This window comes from Drosophila navojoa, chromosome X, assembly GCF_054131105.1.
Source record: "Drosophila navojoa isolate 15081-1374.11 chromosome X, UAZ_NAV_1.0, whole genome shotgun sequence".
NCBI classification, from domain to species: domain Eukaryota; kingdom Metazoa; phylum Arthropoda; class Insecta; order Diptera; family Drosophilidae; genus Drosophila; species Drosophila navojoa.
The window spans coordinates 30,912,338-30,933,920 of NC_142895.1; the positions used below are offsets into that span (position 1 = coordinate 30,912,338).

The 21,583-nt window shown below is 39.4% G+C and overlaps 5 protein-coding genes across 6 annotated transcripts in view; 2 read left to right on the plus strand and 3 right to left on the minus strand.

The window, feature by feature from the left end:
* Positions 1 to 21,583, minus strand: part of U2af50 (U2 small nuclear riboprotein auxiliary factor 50) — a 169,515-nt gene that overhangs the window by 138,617 nt on the left and 9,315 nt on the right. The window lies entirely within an intron of this gene.
* Positions 139 to 5,785, plus strand: Ir8a (Ionotropic receptor 8a). Its single transcript, XM_089264625.1, has 6 exons — positions 139 to 468; positions 536 to 685; positions 756 to 1,138; positions 1,196 to 1,375; positions 3,694 to 5,199; positions 5,254 to 5,785. The coding sequence occupies exons 1-6, from the start codon at positions 273 to 275 to the stop codon at positions 5,776 to 5,778; spliced, it is 2,940 nt and encodes a 979-aa protein (XP_089120751.1). The 5' UTR covers positions 139 to 272; the 3' UTR covers positions 5,779 to 5,785.
* LOC108655469 (protein GPR107) lies at positions 8,529 to 11,311 on the plus strand. Its single transcript, XM_030390447.2, has 7 exons — positions 8,529 to 8,862; positions 8,978 to 9,088; positions 9,167 to 9,312; positions 9,370 to 10,120; positions 10,175 to 10,308; positions 10,370 to 10,637; positions 10,704 to 11,311. Exons 1-7 carry the CDS (start codon positions 8,743 to 8,745, stop codon positions 11,280 to 11,282), a joined length of 2,109 nt encoding a protein of 702 aa, XP_030246307.1. The 5' UTR covers positions 8,529 to 8,742; the 3' UTR covers positions 11,283 to 11,311.
* On the minus strand, positions 11,736 to 13,211 carry Gr8a (Gustatory receptor 8a). Of its 2 annotated transcripts, XM_018107219.3 has the most exons (4): positions 12,295 to 13,210; positions 12,095 to 12,231; positions 11,947 to 12,036; positions 11,736 to 11,894 (listed from the first exon to the last, which is right to left on the minus strand). In XM_018107219.3, exons 1-4 carry the CDS (start codon positions 13,151 to 13,153, stop codon positions 11,820 to 11,822), a joined length of 1,161 nt encoding a protein of 386 aa, XP_017962708.1. In that variant the 5' UTR covers positions 13,154 to 13,210; the 3' UTR covers positions 11,736 to 11,819. The 2 variants fall into 2 exon arrangements, with proteins under 2 accessions (XP_017962708.1, XP_030246308.1); XM_030390448.2 differs by having other exon boundaries at positions 11,736 to 12,036; positions 12,295 to 13,211.
* On the minus strand, positions 15,226 to 16,712 carry LOC108655485 (uncharacterized). Its single transcript, XM_018107211.3, has one exon. The coding sequence runs from the start codon at positions 16,468 to 16,470 to the stop codon at positions 15,400 to 15,402; it is 1,071 nt and encodes a 356-aa protein (XP_017962700.1). The 5' UTR covers positions 16,471 to 16,712; the 3' UTR covers positions 15,226 to 15,399.

A 21,583-nucleotide genomic window follows, 5' to 3' on the forward strand; every position in this document is an offset into this window, starting at 1 on the left:
ATAAAAATATCGGAGCATATTCTAGATGTACATAGTTATATGTAACTACCGTCACCTTTACCGTAAAGAAGATCAGGATACAGAATATATTCAAGCCTTCTATACCAGACTTGAGCTCTTGCAATCATTTGCTTTGATTGGGATTAAATGTAATTGTCAAATTATTCAATCAGACGAAGTGCCCAGGGGAAGGCTCTGGGTGGTTGCATCCGCCCGCGACAACATTTATATTTAATGGTAATTTTTGAATTGACAACTAGACTTACTTGTAAATGCACATTGTCTTAACAACTGCGATGGACTCAAATTATGCGCAATTATACGAATTGAGCAAGGACCGTCACTTGGGCAATCGGGTAATTTACGGTCAGCACTTGCACCTGACGGCCAGAATGGATCGGACTAATATTGTGAGGTTCTGGCTGTGCATTGGCGTTAGCCTAGTCACTGCTAAAGAGCTTAAAATAAGTATGAAAACTTATCGGAATACTCATTTCAATTTGAGGAAACAACATTTATTTCGCTTCTCCGGCAGCCTTTTGGATCGAGCCAGTACAGCGAGCAGAGTTTGACACCGATATTGCCGCTGTTCTTAAGGAGCTGGAAACATTGCAGTTGGATACGCGAATCAGCGATGCGGTGGTGCAACTAAGTCGCACCGACGACCAACAGGACATGGACAGCTGTGAGTAGAGAGGGCTATTTATACGTGTTCTATTATTTAATCACAATATGCCCAATTGGGACTAGCGCAGTCTGTGAGATTCTGGGTAGCGTGGGCAGTTCGGTGATTATCGATCTGAGTTACAGTCGCTGGTCGCACGGCTACGGGCTGGCTCATACACATGGCGTTGCTTACGTGCGTTTCGACCGGATAATGCGCCCCTTTCTTGACATGTTTGCCGATTTTATGCGCCAGAAGCGGGCCAATAATGTGGTCATGATTTTTCAAAATGCCCGCGACACCATGGAGGCCATGAAGCAGCTATTGACCGGTTATCCATTCCGCGCTCTTATTCTGGATGCCAGTGATATGCAATCGGAGGACTTTGTTGAGCGGCTGGTTCGACTGAGGCCCACTCCCAATTACTATGCCATATTTGCCCGCGGCGCTGCTATGAATGGAATTTTTGAGCGCGTGAGTAAAATCAAAAGCAGCTCGCAAACGTTTTGAAAGTGCTATAGACAATTGCAGGTCAATATGGGTAACCTTTTCCAGCGGCCCACCGAATGGCATTTCGTTTTTCTCGATACCAGAGATCGCGTTTTCAAATACAAACAACAGGTGGAATTTTCTACGCGATTCACCTTGAATGCACGCGCCATTTGTCGATCGATGCAGATGCGAGACCTTTACTGCGGTAGTGGATTCACGGTAAGCCTTAAAAAGATAATTTTGCTTCGCTTGCTGATGGAAAGAAGAAAGAAGATATGCAACGTATGTACATACATAAGTATGTGTGTTACATTATATAAATAAGCCACTAGCAAATATTGTGAGGTGCTGGCTACTTTATAACTGTAAAAATGTGTTGAATACGCAAGCTCATAGCCCGGACTTAAGCCCCATTGAGAATTTGTGGGCTTATCTGAAGAAGAGGACCGCCAAGAGGCATCCAAAGAATAAAACTGAGCTGTTATTGTTTTGGAGGAATGGTAAAATATTCTAGTGGAATATGTCAGAAACCTGGTCCACTCGATGAACAGACGCTTGGGAGCAATCATAGATGTCAATGGTGGCAAAAAAAAAAAGCATTAGTTTTAACTAAAAAGTAGTTAAAACACTATAATAAAGTAATTGTTTTAGTTGTGTAAACACTTTCTTGTCAGCTGATTTTTATACCCTGAACCCATTGAAAATGGGAAATCAGGGTATAATGTTTTATGTGAAAAAGTATGTAACAGGCAGAAGGAATCATCGCAGACCCCATAAAGTATATATATTCTTGATCAGCATGACGAGCTGAGTTGATATAGCCCTGTCCGTCCGTCCGTCCGTCTGTCCGTATGAACGCCGAGATCTCAGAAGATATAAGAGCTAGAGAGCTGAAATTTTGTGTGCATACTCGTGTATACCATACGCAGTACGAGTTTGCTTTATTTTTTCGATAAGTCATCCGATAACTTTTTTATCGAGAATAATCGAAAAATTGATTTTGTTTTTTGAGCCTCATTTGGATACTATTAGACGTGGAGACTTCAGATTTACTGTGTATATACGTATGATGAATACAAACATTTTGTAATCAAGAGATTTTGGATACCACGCCCCCTTCGCCCACAATTTGTAAAAAACGTATTTCAAGTACTAGAGACTTGTGCTTTGGAATGTACACACATTTTATATAATATATATATAATATAATTACGCCCTGAAAATTTCATTATGATCGTATGTTTACAAAAGAAGTTATTCACCAAGTAAATTCTCATACTATTGCCCACACTGCAGCGCAGCCCAAGCGCAGTCGCTGCTTACTGCGCAGTTAGCAAAGCACGGGCGCGTGAGGTTGGATGCATATATATGTATGTGTGCGTGCATAAAAGAAGTGCAAAATGATAAGTATATCAGCTTGGAGGGTTCAGGGTATCTCCTAGTCGAACAGTCTCGACTAGAGTCTTCTTACTTGTTGTTACTTTTTTTGTTTTTATAACCTGAACCCATTGAAAATGGGAAATCAGGGTATAATGGTTTTGTTAAAAGTATGTAACAGGCAGAAGGAGGCGTGGCAGACCCCACAAAGTATATATATTCTTGATCAGGGCGACAAGCTGAGTCGATTTGGCCCTGTCCGTCTGTCTGTCCGTCCGTCCGTCCGTCCGTATGTATGAACGCGTCGATTTCAGAAGATATAAGAGCTAGAGACTTCAACTTTTATTTTAAATGTCCGTATATATCACGCGCATATCGAGTTTATCACTAAAAAACGATAACTCATTCCGATACTTTTTTATCGATAAAAAACCTTATCGAAGATCACTTAAAAAATTATATCTCCTACATCTTTCAAGCTAGTCTCCAAATTTAAAATGTATATAAAGATGTATTTTATACAATTTCGGTTTTTGTTAAAATTTACCCCCCACCCTTAAATCCACCCCCTCACCATCATCTTTGTAAAAGTCGTATATCAAATACTAGAGACTTGTGCTTCGGTATACACTTACATTTTAATATTATGATTACGTTCTGAAAGTTTCATTACAATCGTACGTCTAGAAATTAAATTATTCAACAAATAAGTTTTCATTTATTGCCAACATTGCAGCGCAACCCAAGCGCAATCGCCTGTATATGTGAGTGTGTGTGTATGCGTGTGTTTATTTGTATGTGTATGTGTCTGCGTGTGTTTGTTTGTATGCGTGTGTGTGTGTGTGTTTGCTAATTATTATTGAAATATCAGTTGCTTGTAGGGTTCAGGGGATCTGGTAGTCGAGCAGTCTCGACTAGAGCTTTCTTTCTTGTTGTTATTTTCTTTTGTTAATGGAAACATTTTGTAATTTTTTGTTTACTTACTAATATAGTTTATAGCTTAAGTTACCTGTTTTCATTAAATTTTTTTTTTTAAATTAATATTCTTACTGTTTTTATCTCGCTTCAGAGCAATAAATTAAACATTTTTCCCTGTGTGTTTCTTGCCAAACTGTAGATAATACTGTACCATCTGATTTAGAGTGACTTCATATTTGCAGTTACAACGCGCCTTGCTGTTGAGTGTGCTAAGGAGTCTGATTGACTCGGCCGAGCTGAGTCCAGACTTTCCAGAGCCTGTTTATCTGGACTGCAACAGCAGTATTAAAGCAGATAGTGAAGCTGCAGCCAAAAGCCTTTGGCTGGAGAATGTACACTGGAACAACTTTGTGGGGTATGTGCCAAGCAGCGAGGATCCCTATACCAGCGAGGCGCTGAGTGAGGCAAGCGATGAGGAGTCGGTGCCACATTTGACGTATTTGGCCAACATTTCGGCAGGCTACTATTCCAGTGAGCATGAAGCAAAGACGGATTTAGCCATTTGGGTATCTGGCACTCTACGACTTCTCAATGAGACAATTAGTCCAACTAGACGGTTTTTTCGAATTGGCACCGCAGAGAGCGTGCCGTGGAGCTACTATCGACGCAATCCAAACACTGGTGAGCTGATTCTCAGCAAAATGGGTACTCCCATCTGGGAGGGCTACTGCATCGATTTTATAAAACGGTTAGCAGAGAAGCTCAACTTTGACTACGAAATCGTTGCACCCGTAAAGGGGCACATGGGCGACCGCAACGAACGGGGCGAGTGGGATGGTGTAATTGGCGATTTGGTAAGCGGCGAGACGGACTTAGCCATCGCAGCACTTAAAATGTATTCGGAGCGTGAAGAAGTGGTTGACTTTTTGCCTCCCTACTATGAACAAACTGGCATCTCTATAGTGATGCGAAAACCGATGCGACGCACCTCACTGTTTAAGTTTATGACGGTGCTGCGGCTTGAGGTGTGGTTGAGCATCGTTGCCGCCCTGGTGGGCACAGCGTTGATGATCTGGTTCATGGATAAGTATTCACCCTATAGCTCACGCAATAATCGCGACGCTTATCCATATGAATGCCGGGAGTTTACGCTTCGCGAAAGTTTCTGGTTCGCGCTAACCTCATTCACACCGCAAGGCGGCGGTGAGGCACCGAAAGCCGTCTCCGGACGCTTGCTGGTTGCTGCATATTGGCTGTTTGTGGTGCTTATGCTCGCCACGTTTACGGCCAACTTGGCTGCGTTTCTTACGGTGGAACGCATGCAGACGCCTGTGCAGTCGTTGGAGCAGCTGGCGAGACAATCTCGCATTAACTATACGGTGGTCAAAGACTCCGACACGCATCAATACTTTATAAATATGAAGTTCGCCGAGGATACGTTGTATCGCATGTGGAAGGAGCTGGCATTGAATGCATCCAAGGACTTTCGCAGGTTTCGAATTTGGGACTATCCCATTAAGGAACAGTTCGGACATATTTTGCTAGCCATTAATAGCTCGATGCCGGTCGCGAATGCGACAGAAGGATTTCAAAATGTGGATGCGCATGGCAATGCGGACTATGCTTTCATACACGATTCAGCAGAGATCAAGTACGAGGTGACTAGAAACTGCAATCTGACAGAGGTTGGTGAGGTGTTTGCCGAGCAACCCTATGCCGTTGCCGTGCAGCAGGGCAGCCATCTTGGTGTAAGTATTAGATAATATTCATATGAATATCTGTTCACCTAGATTTATGGGTAGGATGAGCTGAGCTACGCAATTTTGGAACTGCAGAAGGATCGCTTTTTCGAAGAGCTCAAAGGAAAATACTGGAATCAGTCAAATCTACGCCTGTGTCCGCTGTCTGATGACCAGGAAGGAATCACCCTGCAAAGCTTGGGTGGTGTTTTCATTGCTACCTTATTTGGCCTTATTATGGCCATGCTAACGCTCGTCATTGAGATAATGTACTATCAGAAAAAGCAAAAGTCCTTGGTGCTGGTAACCCAGGTTAAGCCTCTCGAAGCAAGCAACCCCAACAAATTTTCCTGGCTTAACACACAAGGGGCAGACAAGGATATAAAAAAAAAAATGAAAACACCAGACAAGAAGCCAACTAAAGTGACACCGCCACCTTCATTTGAAGCTGCTACAATTCGAGACAGGAAGACTGCTGGTGCTGTAACGCTGTGTACTGGAAAGCTAAGGCCCAGTGGTCGAGAACATGGGCTACATTTTCGCCGAGAGCTGACCGACACGCAGCTTCGCATAGCTTATATAGAATAAATTGATCATAGTTACATATATACATACATATGTATATCAATTTTTATTAGCTGTTGCCACTATCATGCTTATGTGTTACTGTCCTTTAAAGCTCATTCATAAAAGTGGATATGGTACATACAATTTTTATAAGGTCCGTTGTCTATCTGTATGTTCATTTAAATGTAAACCTGTGCGACGCATTGGGACTAAACACTTGCAATTTACAATACATACATACATACATGCATATGTAAAGTTATGTATGTATATGTGAGTTATTTGTTAATTAACCATTGTTTTAAAACGCGAGTCTAAATTACATGGTTATTTTTTCATAAAATTCTTCTAATGTAATACTGTACTAATACATATATGTATGTACATATGTACATATACATATGTACATACATATGTACATATGTATGTATATATTTTTTCTGTTGACTTCTTTTGATTAAGCAAAAAACTACACATTGTATGTACATACATATGTACATATTTAAAATCGAAGGCGAGGGAAATAAAACACAACGGTATCTTTCAATGTTGTGGGGCTAGCAACGTTTCGATAGCCAATAATTATTGTTCAGTTGATATTCCTACATCTTTCTGTTTGTAAATTTAAAATAGCTTAAATAAATGCCTTGCTTTATATAGCAATTCAAATTGTTTGCTACCTTTTCAACATCAAAAACATGCAAAAATAAAAAATTGTTCAAATGTCTCAATTTTGCCTATTGACCGAATTAAGTTTTATCACTGAGCAAACAGTGGTTTTATTTATCACATACATATGTACATATGTATGTACAGTGGCTCACACCTTATTTCGTGCAGCAGCATAGTACAACTTTGAAACCGTATTCCCGCTAAACCAGTAAAGATATCCAAAAAATTTAAATGAGGTTCTATTTATTGATTATTCATTATGTATTAACACTTTCAATTATTTTTATATTATAATTAATAAGTTTTAAAACTAAAGAAAACTAAAAAAACAGCCCTTTTCCATGTCACAGCTTATTTCGTGCACTTCACTTTCAATGACTTTATTGTCCAAAAATTCTGTAATTATGATAATATTTTAACTCATTTTTGTTTAATCACCTCCTTGAATAGTGATTCCATCGAGTTTACTCATTTTCGGGTGATTCCACTGGAGATTTTTGGCCAATCCTCCAACACGGCCGTTTTGAGGTCATTTTTATTGAATATTGACCATTTCCGAATGGCCACGCCCAATTTTGCCCACAAATTTTCTATAACGTTCAGGTATGACCACTGGGCCAGCGGATTTACCACATTTGGACTGTTCCAGATCAGCCAGGACTGGTCAATACCCGGTTTATTGTTTTGGTCATTTGCCTGATGCAATCGGGATCGCCCTTCTAGACCCAGTTCTTCTGCATTTTGGAGCAAATTCTTCTTCAAAAAGGATAGGTACATGTTATTGTTCATATTACCATCAATGAAAACTAAGTATCCAACTCCCAAACCCGACCTGCAGGCCCAACCATGCAACAGCCACTGCCATAGCTCATATTTGATTTTAGGTGCTGATCTTTGAGCTCAGTATGTGCTTAGCGGCAATCATATTGGACCCATCCGACGCAAATATATTAAATTTCGACTCATGTGCATATATATGGGTCGGATTGGAAGCAATCTGCCTGGCGCCCACCAAATACTGAGCTCCAAGATCTGCACCTAAAACCAAATATGACCTATGGCAGTGGCTGTTGCATGGTTGGGCCTGCAGGTCGGGTTTGGGAGTTGGATACTTAGTTTTCATTGATGGTAATATGAACAATAACATGTACCTATCCTTTTTGAAGAAGAATTTGCTCCAAAATGCAGAAGAACTGGGTCTAGAAGGGCGATCCCGATTGCATCAGGCAAATGACCAAAACAATAAACCGGGTATTGACCAGTCCTGGCTGATCTGGAACAGTCCAAATGTGGTAAATCCGCTGGCCCAGTGGTCATACCTGAACGTTATAGAAAATTTGTGGGCAAAATTGGGCGTGGCCATTCGGAAATGGTCAATATTCAATAAAAATGACCTCAAAACGGCCGTGTTGGAGGATTGGCCAAAAATCTCCAGTGGAATCACCCGAAAATGAGTAAACTCGATGGAATCACTATTCAAGGAGGTGATTAAACAAAAATGAGTTAAAATATTATCATAATTACAGAATTTTTGGACAATAAAGTCATTGAAAGTGAAGTGCACGAAATAAGCTGTGACATGGAAAAGGGCTGTTTTTTTAGTTTTCTTTAGTTTTAAAACTTATTAATTATAATATAAAAATAATTGAAAGTGTTAATACATAATGAATAACCAATAAATAAAACCTCATTTAACTTTTTTGAATATCTTTACTGGTTTAGCGGGAATACGATTTCAAAGTTGTACTATGCTGCTGCACGAAATAAGGTGTGAGCCACTGTATGTACATACACATCTGCGTATGTATTTGTATGTAGGCGTTGGGTCTGATTTGCAAGATTTGTGTTGTTAAGGTTGAAATTGATTGGCATGTAAGCCTATTTTTAACATACATTTATATATTTTTTTTTAATAACCATAAATAATTAAATTATTTATCATTTATCTTTAATTCAGTCAGTGGGTATACATTGACTTCGACGAACAAATTTTAATTTGTGATAATTACGTTACGGTCCAGAAAATAAAATCGATTAATCGATAAGAATTTTACGCATCACTAAGAGTTGCAATGTATTTGCTGTAACTTTTTTTTATTGTGTGCAACAAGACGAAAAACGTAAAGTTGAAGTTATCGTTTAACTGTAGAAAATTGTGATTGTAACAGCAGCGGCCAAAGCGTAGCAAATCGAACCTAATTAATTAAAATTAACGCAACAGTCGTTTCCAACATACCCATATCGATTTCGAAAGGTGAAAAAGTGCCACACAGGCTAAAGGCACTGTAGGCAAAATAAACAATAGCAAGAAAAATGCGTGCGCTAATGCCAACGCATATATTAAATATTAAATCAATATTTTCTACACTAATCACGGTGTTACTCATTTCTCCAAATGTAGTTTTATCGCGTAAACATCACCTGGAAGTTCGCGTAAGTAAATGTAACCTTCCATTAACTTATCCTAAAGTTTATTTGACATGTATATACACAATATATATGCTATGTAAATATGTATACTTATGTATGTTTCTTTGCTCATTTGCAGAATGATATGCGCCCGTACATTGCGTTGAGCACCTTCGGCTTTTACACAAATGGACATTTGGATGTCCAGCTTAGTCAGCTGACCGTTGATGATGAGCAGACAACCGATTTGGTGTGTATGATACTATCGCTTGCGTATGACAATAACTTGTAACCCATATACATATGCATATATATTTTGGGATTACAGTTCGGTCTATCGCTGGACAAGACAACTATTGATCAGCTCAATCCGTACCTGGACTCGCACCAAAACAAGTGCATACTAGAAGAGCCCCCATCTAAACAAAAAAGTGGCCCAATACTTTTTTTTCTACTTGATCTGAAGGAGCTAAAGTAAGTTTCATATTGATTCTACCGAATGGCCTAATATTTAAAGTTGCATTCTTTCAGAGTACGTGTAAAATGCTCGCCAGAATGGGTAAACAAACACGTCTACAAGGATATCATGTACCGTCACAAGCGCAACTCACACTTGACTAAGGTCAGCGATTCGGCATTATTTATGCAGAAGCGTCGACGTCGTTCTATGGCTTCAATTGGTTTCGTCGAAGCGGTTGATGACATGGATGATCATTCGGTTGAGAAACCCATGCAGCCAGAGATGGATGCAGCTGAGCCTAAGGCAAATGCAAATCTTAAGCAGAAAAATTCGTCATCACCCATATCGCAACCAAAGGTAGAGATAGCCGCGGGTGCATCCTCGGTTTTAGCCGTCCCGTCCGTAGCTCGAAATGATGTAGTGGCAGGTGGGAACAGTAAATCAGAAGTTGGTGCTGCAGGTATTAACAACGTTAACGTCGATGCTGGTGCCGTGGATGTTGGATCATCGACGTCATCTAGTAGCATCAATAAGAATATAAAATACGATGCTCATGTTGAAGTGCAGCCAGCAATGCCTGTAGACCAAGCCGTGCGAAGAGGTTCAGTGTCTGACTTTTACGACTCCAACTATTACAGACAGTCTCAAGAGGAGCTATGCAAAAATTTCTCCCTGCCGCTCATGAAGCTAACCGTTGACGGTACCAATTACTACAATTTCACGTTCTCCATGTTTGTTGCAACGCAGCATGATGAGGGATTGTATAATTTGTACTTCCATGCCTGCCCCAATTATCATCGGCCCAAGATGCTGTCTTTTAATGTGAGTTTTGTAACGATATTTCTACTTACAATAATCATATTGATGTTTGTTTAGGTGGATATTGAGGAAAATAATAATGGCAACTATTTGTCTGCTGGAGAAATGCCTCTGCCGGCCTTGTACTTTATGATGAGTCTGTTATTCTTTTTGTCGGGCCTATTCTGGGTATTCATTCTGAAGAAGAGCAAGTGAGTGCATAGTGTGAATAGACGAATTTCTTTTGATTCATAATGCTTTATTTCATTGCAGGCACACCGTGTACAAGATACACTACCTGATGGCTGTGCTTGTGTTCTTAAAGTCGCTATCTCTTATGTTCCATTCAATCAATTACCATTTTATTGAGAAACGTGGCGAGCATGTCGAAGCATGGGCCATACTCTACTACATTGCGCATCTACTGAAGGGGGCTGTCCTGTTTATAACTATTGTGCTCATTGGTACCGGCTGGACATTCATCAAACATATACTCTCCGATAAAGATAAAAAGATCTTCATGATTGTCATTCCGCTTCAGGTTGGCTACCAATTATTTTGCATTTCGTGTTTTAGGCTTATGTTTATGTTTTTGTGTTCCCTACAGGTATTGGCCAATGTAGCCCAAATAATAACAGACGAATCCGATCAAAGCGATGCTGAATTCCGCACCTGGCACAATATTTTCTTCTTTGTGGACTTGCTCTGCTGCGGCGCTATACTGTTTCCCATCGTATGGTCCATCCGCCATTTGCATGAGGCGTCCGCCACGGACGGCAAGGCGGCAATTAATCTACGCAAGCTAAAACTGTTCCGCCAATTTTACATTATGATCGTCTGTTATATTTACTTTACACGCATTATTGTGGACTTACTGCAGATGACAGTCGTCTTTCAGTATGCCTGGTTGGACGAGATGTTTCGCGAGATGGCCACATATGTGTTCTTTGTGCTTACTGGCTACAAGTTCCGTCCAGTCTCTTCGCATCCATATTTCACAGTGCCAGATGACGAGGAAGACGACGATGTGGAGGTGGTTACTGAATCTGGTCTCACCGCATCAGTGCATCGTGTTAAGCCGCTCAATCGCTCCACTCAATCTAACACTATAACTATTATCGAGGGGAATGATGATGAGCGCGAGAATCTTATGGCGAAGCGGGAATCAAGCCATGAATACGATTAGACCTTTGGGTAAAGCTAAACACACACAAATATGTACCCATGCATCCACATATACACACATACGCGCTCGCCCAAACAGGCGCACACATTCGCATACCATCAAAATGACAGTCATATATATATATATAGATACATGTATACATAATCCTTATTGATATATATGTACATATATATTTGTCTTTATATAGGACCTATAAGATACGCACTTAATTGCAATCGTACTTTAAGCAAGACGAGTTACATAACCCGCCAAATGTTAAAAAATGTACATTCGGTTGGGATGGGATAAGTGATGATTAGTTTTATAGTCCTGTAACAGCAACTCCACTTCCTCGCTCAATCTCCTAAGCAAATGTTGGATCTAAACGCACGTGTAAATACAAAGCAGCGCTTGACGCAACTCCCATACTCACACAGACATACATGTTTACATACATATAACACAGGATGCTTATGCCCATTCATTTTAAGTTAGAATTTTATGAAATATACGATAGATACATAAAGCTTTAATATAATATAAAGTAGACGACTCTAACTATAAATAGGCCCCATTCAATTTAGGCATCAGCTGTACGGTAAAGATCATGTAAGTACACACGGCGTAGGCTATCTAGAATCGTTGGGCTTGAATGAGTTTTGGCCGTTGCTGCCGAAACGCTTACCTGTGTCAGCAGATGATTGTCTAAAATAACTATGCCCATACAATCAATGCGCATCTGTTCATGCAGAATTTCTAGCGAAAAGTTCTGGATCTGTGAAAGCAATTGGTCATTCGTATATGAGGACTCAGTATAAAGATTAGCTTAGCACCTGCAGGGAAACCGGCGAACAGCTAATCACAATATTATGCAGTTGGTAGGCGGTCCGAGGCACTATTTGCATGAAGCTTTGGGAGGTGTAGAGAAAGGCGGGTATATGCAGGACTGCTGGCAACAATAGGTAGTAGTCTATGGAACGAACGAGAGAGACAGAAAGAGGGTATTAAAGAAAAATGGTTTGCAAAGACTTACCCAAGTTGGTAATGTTGCTAAGCTTGGTATACAAGAAAAAATAACTATCGACTGTGATGCGAATGTAAATCATAAGCAGCACGGTAAGCATGGAGTAGCTGAACCCTCTTCTGAAGCAGGTACACAGCTCGTGGATGCGCGCGTAAATCATCTGCATTTCGTGCACACGACGCCTTAGATATTTATCGAAATCGAAAAAGCTGGCTGAGCCGTTGGCAAAGCTCGAGTATTCGACAAGTAAAATCAGCTCACGCTCCAACTGCAAGAGTTTCTGGCGCAACAGATCCATGTGTAGCACGAACTGTGTGTTGCGCAGGTGCACCACCAAGATGAACGGCTGAAAGGTGATCCAGAAGAGAACAAGATGTCGGGAGCCCTCCTGCAGTGCCACATAAGCACACAAGAGCGCTAGCTCCAGCATGAACGTCCCATAGAATATGAGGAGGAAGCGCCAGTGTTGTACCAGCTGTTGCCACAAGGTTAGACCTGATGGCGTTGTCGTTGCAGAATGTGTCGCTGCCAGAACTTCATACAAATGCCAAAAGCGCGCCAGGTGAACTCGTTGCGATGATAGTGTCTCCCAGTAGATGCTTAGTATGGCCATTTCGGCAAAGCCAAACTTCATAGCATCATTAAAGCAACTGAAATCGTCACCTTTGTAGAGGAAGTCATCGTCGCTGGTCAAGCACATATAGGACACTCCACTTAATCCCATCAGAATGCACCCGGCCCAGACATGTAGTAGCCTTGCCTTTCTCCGTGGATGCGCGTCGCATGGTAAGGGCAGTCCGTGCATGCCCATCAGCTGATAGCAGCGCAGGCTAAAGTGCAGCACCTGGTCTCTGCAGTAGTCCCTCATCGTTTAACTTCGGCTCCAACAGCGACAACCCTATCACTCCTGGCCATCTCCAAACATTCGTGGATACGTGGTATGAGAATATTGATTGCCTTCTTCATTCATGCAGATAACTTAATGGACATACATATGTATGTATGTATGTACATACATATGTACATGCATATATACACTCGGCAAAAACTTTTTAGGTAAATCAACATTTATTGTTATCAAGTAAGAAAGCTCTAGTCGAGACTGCTCGACTACGAGATCCCCTGAACCCTTCAAGCAACACACACACACGTGCACACACAGTCACACACACTCACCTCCAAAGGCGACTGCGCTGCAGTGTTGGCAATATTATGAGAATTTACTTATTGAATAATTTAATTTTTAGACGTACAGTCTTAATAAAACTTTCAGAACGTAATCATAATCGTAAATCGATTTACCACGCCCCTAGTGGGCCGATTGGGAAACTTGGGAAACCCTTTATAAATTATGTTCCCAATATCAAGTCTCTAGCTTCAATAGCGTCGAAATAGACTGCGTTCATACGGGCGACGGACGGAATTATTATTAAAATTGATTGCTTCATGTATTACCTTTTTATGCACCAGAGGCCAGAAAAGTTAAGGTACACTTCGTCTGAACTGCTTACAGCTATGTACTTAAGTCAATTTTAACTTTTCAAACGGTAAATTCCCTTTTAAATCAGGGTATAATGGTTTTTAATTTTTCAAATTTGTCAATTATTTAATCGAATATGTAGATCACATTCTGAAAGTTTCATTAAATTCGATGAAGTCAATCAACGTTAAAAAATAAAAAAAAATTTTGGCCAATTAACAAACGCACGTGTTTCAGCTACAGCAGTTTTCCTATACGTGTGCACACATATGTACATTCAAACTTCTAGCACATTCTTAGAATCACATCAGCAGTTAGTTTGGTTTAGATTTGCTAGATGGCGCTGCTGCAGTGAATCTATTTCAGTTTTGCCATTGCAATTTCGATCAGTGAGGTGGCGTCGTGATAAAAGATGTGGCGCTCGATCAGGAAGTCTCGGGCTCAAAATGTTTCAAAATTTGTAAATATTTAATTAAATGAGTTTTCTATTTCATTTATATTTTTAAATACACTGAAATTGAAATTTAAGCCATACTAAATGACCGTTTTTATTAGTTTGGTTCAGGGTAGTATCCAGTCGAGCACTCTCGACTAGAGTTTTTTTTACTTCTTATACCCTGAACCCATTGAAAATGGGAAATCAGGGTATAATGGTTTTGTTAAAATGTATGTAACAGGCAGAAGGAGGCGTGGCAGACCCCACAAAGGATATATATTCTTGATCAGGGCGATGAGCTGAGTCGATTTAGCCCTGTCTGTCCGTCCGTCCGTCTATCATTTGTGAAAGGCGTATTTCATACATTTTATTATTATGAATACGTTCTGAAAGTTTCATTTAGATTGTACGTCTAGAAAATAAATTATTAAATAAATAAATTCTCAAAATATTGCCAACACTGCAGTGCACTGCAGAGCAACCCAAGCGCAATCGCCTGTATATGTGCGTGTGTGTGCTTGTGTTTGTTTGTATGCGTGTGTGTGCGTATTATTATTGTCATATCAGTTGCTTGGAGGGTTCATGGGATCTCGTCGTCGAGCAGTCTCGACTAGGGCTTTCCTACTTGTTATAATAAAAATTGAAAATAATAGTTATGATTTGTTTTTTATATAAAAATTGTTCTTTAATGATTATTTTTTATTTTTATCATAAATATTTTTTTTTTATTTGTCAAGAAATAATTCTTATTTATTTATTTTTTGTTAAAAAAAAAAATAATTGCTACGGTCCCTGATTTCAAGTGAAATGTGTACAAAATTCGGTCTTAGCAAGCGTCTGTTACACAAATAAAATATTTTACAATACTCCTAAATTTGCTACAGTTAATTTTCTAGCAGTTAAATTTCTAGCAAAAGTAAATCCGATTAGACCATATACATATGCAATAATCTTATAATTAATAGGTAACAAATAAATAGAGATATATTGTGATTTTATTTTAAATGGGAATCCCAATAGATTCTCATTTAGTTCTGGAATTCATTCGTCATTCAAATGCGAAAATAATAGATTTGCAATTTTAGCTTAGGGATACCCCCTCCCTACTCGATTTCAATCAACTTAAGACTATGTAAAAAAAAACAACAAACAAAAATTGAATAAATTAGCATTAGACTAGGATTAAACATTATTAGGATTAGAGGTAGGGTCCCGGATATTGGTATCCGCTGCTGCCCACGCCCTGGACGTGTCCAACGTTGTAGCTGTCGGCGCCACTGTAAGTCTCGACAGCAACATTCTTATAGCCTGTGCGATTTGGCCAATCCACCGGCCCGGGTCGACGGCGACGCGTTTGTATCGGCGCAGCATATGAATCTATGTCATCCTCGTATGCATCCGGCTGAGCTGGCAGTTGAGGCGATGGCCTGAAACTGCTGCTGCTCCTAGAGTCGTAGGGGTATGTACTGTCCAGGGAGGACTCCTGGGGCACCTCTAGTATGTGGGCAGGCGCACGAGCCGCCTTGGCGTGAGCAAGGCTATGTGTCGAGTAGCTGTAGCCCTGCTCTAAATCCAATGGTTCCTCGATCGGCGCTGGCTCCGCATATCCTCCGCCATGATACAACAAGGAGGAGGCTGTCTTGTGGCGATGCTGGCGCGCAGGTGAGGCATAGTGATAACCCACATCGTCGTCGTTGTCGGTCAGCTGGTGCAGGTGTTTGTGTTGATGAAGTGTATGATGTTGCTGAGGTCGGCTGTCGATCACGTGATACGTATCCACGACATGATCTGGTCGAGACTCGTATTCGTAGCTACTGGGTCGATGCTTCTCCTCGATGATCGTATAGGTGTTCACCTTCTTCTTGTGCGGTGGTGGCGGTGGCTTCTTGGTCGCATAGGCTTCACTGAGGTGCTCAGCCAGTTCCTTGGCATGGTTCAAGTAGTCCGCATGCTCACTCATGTGCAGCGGCTTGTCCAGATCTGACAGTATGACACTCTCCAGCAAGGGGCTTGTTTTGGTCTTTATAGGAGGGCGTCCACGCGACCTTAGATGCGGTGGCGCATGGTGGTGAAAGTGATGGATTACCTTGGGCGGCTGCTCCGCTTCGATGCTTGGCACCTGATCCTTAGGTACATGCACCTTAATGTGAACATACTCATTGCCAAAGCCAGACACTATCGACGTCAGCGATAGTGCCAGCACCGTCAGCAGCAATGCTGGAATCCCGTTTGACTCTGTCATGGAATACATGTGATTACAATTGACCATCTGTTTTGCCGGAAAATTTAGTCTACTCCGGTCTGATGCGATCTGTTCTGCTCTACTCTCCCGCTGTCACTTGTTGGCCGCGTGCATTGCCAAAATTGGTTTAAACCGTGGTCTTTTCATTGTCAAAATTTATATAGCATCCGCGACTGCGCAGCTAAAACGGGAAAATTTCAAACATATCTTCGAAGAGGCGAATATCCGATGCGCTGTACTTTCAACATACATCAAAATATAAACAAAGTATTAATAATAAGTATAAAAAATATATATATTTGTAAATAAATATGATAATTCAGTAAAGTACGTATGAAATAAATTAAACTCTAGATTTTATATTTACCATATTGTATTAACTTACTTATCAAATGTTTCACATATGTCGTTTAAAATTGTTACACATATTTTACAAATGTTAATTGAAATCCAATTAGAAGGTTTCTGTAGCCAGAGCTTTGAATCATTTAATTGTAGATGTTTATTATATTGAACTTACAAATAAAATATTTAAACATGTTTAGTTATTTATTAGACGTTAGAATCGATATAAATTTAAAACTAACAATTAAACACAGCAAATGAGGCCTTTGACTTTATATATGCATAATCATTTAAATAATAAAAAAATATTATACTCGTCCGTGAAGTGTCTGTGAAATGGTCATGGTTTCGTAAGATAGTTAGTGTATTAAGAAACAACTGTAAACGTAGATGTTTTTACAACCATCATGGTGCGGGGAGTTGGGTAGCCTCTTTTCGTAATCGGGCCCCTGGCTGTCGCCGTCTCCCTCTAACTGTACCAAACTGTTTCTCTCCCTGCCTCTGCCACTGCGTCTGTCTCAGTCTTAGACTATGCCCTACAATCTCGTTTACGCACAGCTAGCGGTTGATTAAAAAATTTTGTTTATTTTCTTTTTCACATGTTTTTTATTTTTACGTATTCGTCGTTTGCTTCGAACTTTTGTTTTCATTATTATTGAAATGAAATGTGTGGCAGTCGACCGCACATATGCACACACAGATATATGTGTAAACCTACATACATATGTATGTATGTATTTTGTAGCCGCGAGCACCAAAAATGGTTGTCGAACGAAAGTTCACGATGAAAGTGTTTTTCGATATCGAAACCTTAGAAGCTCGAATACCGACTTTTTTTTATTATTATACTGTGACATAAAACATTGCAGATTGGAAAATACCCATATTGGTTCTAACTTATCCTATCTCTGAATATTCTAATTTAAGTTATATAAACATCAAATTTTGTTTCATTGTTGAGGCTGTTCTAATGTTCCACTCGAAATTTTATTAAAAGCAAACATTTAATTGTTATGCAAATGCTAAATACGAGCACTGAGAAAGTTGTCATAAAACTTTAGGGTATCATCATAACCATCATCATTAGTATTATCATTATGCCATCTCATTTAACACTCTCTATACAAAAGTCTTTAAATGCAGACAGTATACATATATGTATGTATGTACATACATATGTACACATGTATGTATATACATATATATATTTTGAAATTTGTTGCAATATATACATACATACATACATATATGCGTAAAATATGATGCCAATTAAAATTACTAAAAAAAAAACTAGCTCTTAATTAACTTTAATATTTATGGGAAACACAATTTGTGTATTATTACCACAGTAATTTCTTTAATTTATCACAATTAAAAAATTAATTTCTTTACTTCTAAAATGTTCAATACCCCTGTAGTTTGCTTTACATATGTGGATATAAACAAGATCTGTTACAAATTTGAATTGAGATTTTGAATGCCTGGCAGATACTTCATTTAAGTATATGAAATCGAATCCACTTAAATTATTTACTCAATATAAAACTGGTTTATATAAAAAGCATCAATAACAATGATACTATTCATGGTCAGTTGATGATATTAACTTGAACAGAATATTACCACTATGGTTAGTGATATTACGTATAGAATGCATAATATAAAGAATAATAAGTAAGAACGTTACAGTCGAGCGTCACCGATTGCAGAATACTCATTCACACCCCATAACCAATTTAGTAGCCAAGTTTAGCTCTAATACTGTAGAAAATTTTCTCAATTTGCCACGCCCATACTGAGCGTAGATACTTTATTTTTGGCCAGCTCATGGGACAAGCTAACCGTAACCTAGCTACCAAATTTGAAAGCTTACGCTCAAAAAATAAAAAAATTACTGGGCCACGCCCCTAAAGAGGCGTAACAATATTAATTAGGGAATCGATAGAGAAGGTTACTGGTAATTTAACTATCCGAATTTGAAGCTTCGAGCTCTTAAGCAGTTGGAGATATAAACTTTTGCGGTTTGCCACGCCCCCTGTGGCCGGACATATATCCACCTAAACTTTTTAATCCTGGGAGGTCAGCCCGAGTATATATACCAAATTTGAGGTCTCTAGCAACAATAGTGTCCAAAATATAGCAGAATTTGAAAAATCACTATATCTTCAGGTCCGATTGGCCAGGCTTGTAAAAGGCGTAGACATATAATGTGTTCATCAATCTTTATAGAATCTTTATAGAATCGATGCGGATTTACATTCCAAATGTCAGCTTTTTAGCTCTTCATTTAATATGATTTCTGGCATATCGGAAAAATGCATTTTCCGATCTGCCACGCCCCTAGTGGGCGGATTGTGAAAATTTTAACACTTTACAAATCGGAGACATACACAAGTAAGTGTTCCGAATTTCAAGTCTCTAACTTCAATAACGCCGAAATGAACTGCGTTCATACGGACAGACGGACGGACATGGCACAAAACTTTCGTGAATGAGTATAAAAGCGTATATTGTAGAACAACAATATTTTATATTGGCATTGTTTTTTATTATTTGTTTTTCTTTTTATAAATGCGAAGTAAAAAAAAAAAACAAGACCATTATACCCTGATTTCCCATTTTCAATGGGTTCAGGTTATGACAAGTAAGAAAGCTCTAGTCGACACTGCACGACTACGAGATATCCTGAACCCTTCGAGCAACTGATATTTCAATAATTATTCGCACATGCACACAAATACGCACACACATAGACATACGGAAATTTAATTGTAATTGTAATTGTTATATAAAATACATTTAAATATTTATTTAAAATTTTGATTTTCGATGAGGACTTTATCGATAAAAAAAAAAAAAAAATAAATAACGGGATGGATTATCTATTTTTAGGGATAAATTCGATATCCGCGTTATATATACGGTCAATTAAAAAAAATCAAGTCTCTAGCTCTTACACCTTCTGAAAACGACGCATTCAAACATACGGACAGACGGACAGGGAAAAATCGACTCAGTTCGTCACCCTGATCAAGAATATATATACTTTGTGGGGTCTGCCACGCCTCCTTCTGCCAGTTACATACATTTTAACAAAACCATTATACCCTGATTGCCCACTTTCAATTGGTTCTGGGTATAAAAAGGAAATGAAAGTCTTATACCACTGGTCCGTGCTTATACATTACAGATTTTTACAAGATTATAAAAAAACAAGTAAGAACGTTGCAGTCGGGCGCTACCGACTGCGGAATACTCATTCACAGTCCGTATACATGATGCTATGTTTACAAAGGGGCATATATTCTTATTTCAAATTTAATTTGGCTTTAAAAAAAATTTAGTACAAAACAATTATGCTTTTTGATTATATCACTAACCAGAGAACACATAGACTAGACAACTAGTGGAAAGCTTTTTGCACGCTTTTTCTTGGACTTTAGCACCCCAGACTGCTTTGAATTCGCTCGGCGAATTACTTTTAGGCTCGAGCAACGAAAATATACGAAAGCACAATCATTTCGCTTCACACGCTCGACCGAGATGGTCAAATGTTGAACAAAAGATCCCTCTATGCTCAATGTTTCCCTTGCTCTCTCTCTCTCCCGATGCTCTATGCTCTCTCAAATGTGTATATGTGTGTATGCATGTGAGCACAAGCAGCAGCTCTGAGCTGCCAGCTCACGAAAATTGAAATTTCTTCGCAGCAAGAACCCATGCCTTCCCTTCTGTGTGAAGAGTATACCGAACTTATCAAACCGTTTGCCAAGCTCGTACAAAATCTGTATATGTGTTTTCGATATTACTTGTGGGAAGGGTATGAAAGCGTTGGTGCTCATACTGAAAATGCTTTCGCGACGAGTGTGCACACACACAGTCTCCGTTACTATATGTATTATGAACATTTGTGTGCCTGTGTGCGTAGCTCTTGCTGCCTGTAGCGATTTCAGAGCCCCGAATTCGCATTTGGTAGATCTTGTGAACTACTCACGCATGCATACATACATATGTTTGATTGTGTGTACGCAGAAGCCGCGATGCTCACAAATGATGGGGTGATCATTGTAGAAGCCTTTGACTGCCTTTGTGCCTTTATATGTGCGTGTGTGTATGTGCATGTGTGTAAGCATGGGACATGAGCATTGGCGTGTGCCTACCTCAACTTAAAATTGTGCGAACGATTTTGGGTTTTGAATTGAAGAGGCGAGCTTATATTTCAGTAGCTGACTGACTACACTGACAAGTGCACTTGCATTTTTTACACTTTTTTTTTACTTGCATGCACCTGTAAATGTATGTACATACAAATATGCAAGGGATCGATAATCGCATCCCATTTTGCCCACTGATCAGATACTACATTTTTTAAAAATGCATTCTGATAGGCTAACTCACGATCATTTAAATCAGGTGCTTAAATACATATGTATGTATATACCGCGAGTAACTTGGCTGTCCCTGTGTTCTCTGGTTAGTGATTATATTGTAGCTTTTGGTAATTTTTATCGAGTAATCGATAATTATTATATTGATCGTGCACTTTTTGAGTACAAATGTGTGGTAATTTTCGTTAATAGCTTTCGGTCACACCTATTGCAGATTCTTAAGCATTTGCTTACATTACAAAAGCGCGCATTTTAGCATTCTACGAATTGCGATTGATTTCTGGATTTTCTAGCTGTTATTGTAGTTTTGTCAGATGACGCTCTGTTATTAGCTTATTGTATTTTATCTACCAGATTGTCAACCAAGACGATAGCGTGGGTGATAGAGGCGTCGCAAGTTATGTTACAGC

Excerpts from the sequence above, each read along its gene's own strand:
- LOC108655485 (XM_018107211.3), bottom strand. The coding sequence starts at position 16,470 with ATGGTCAATTGTAATCACATGTATTCCATGACAGAGTCAAACGGGATT.
- Ir8a (XM_089264625.1), top strand. The coding sequence starts at position 273 with ATGCACATTGTCTTAACAACTGCGATGGACTCAAATTATGCGCAATTA. Across the intron at positions 1,376-3,693 it reads ACTGCGGTAGTGGATTCACG|TTACAACGCGCCTTGCTGTT; the intron begins GTAAGCCTTAAA and ends TCATATTTGCAG. Across the intron at positions 5,200-5,253 it reads AGCAGGGCAGCCATCTTGGT|GATGAGCTGAGCTACGCAAT; the intron begins GTAAGTATTAGA and ends ATTTATGGGTAG.
- Gr8a (XM_030390448.2), bottom strand. The coding sequence starts at position 13,153 with ATGAGGGACTACTGCAGAGACCAGGTGCTGCACTTTAGCCTGCGCTGC. Across the intron at positions 12,232-12,294 it reads TAGCAACATTACCAACTTGG|ACTACTACCTATTGTTGCCA; the intron begins GTAAGTCTTTGC and ends TTCGTTCCATAG. Across the intron at positions 12,037-12,094 it reads GTTCGCCGGTTTCCCTGCAG|ATCCAGAACTTTTCGCTAGA; the intron begins GTGCTAAGCTAA and ends TTGCTTTCACAG.
- LOC108655469 (XM_030390447.2), top strand. The coding sequence starts at position 8,743 with ATGCGTGCGCTAATGCCAACGCATATATTAAATATTAAATCAATATTT. Across the intron at positions 9,089-9,166 it reads ATGAGCAGACAACCGATTTG|TTCGGTCTATCGCTGGACAA; the intron begins GTGTGTATGATA and ends TTGGGATTACAG. Across the intron at positions 10,638-10,703 it reads TGATTGTCATTCCGCTTCAG|GTATTGGCCAATGTAGCCCA; the intron begins GTTGGCTACCAA and ends TGTTCCCTACAG.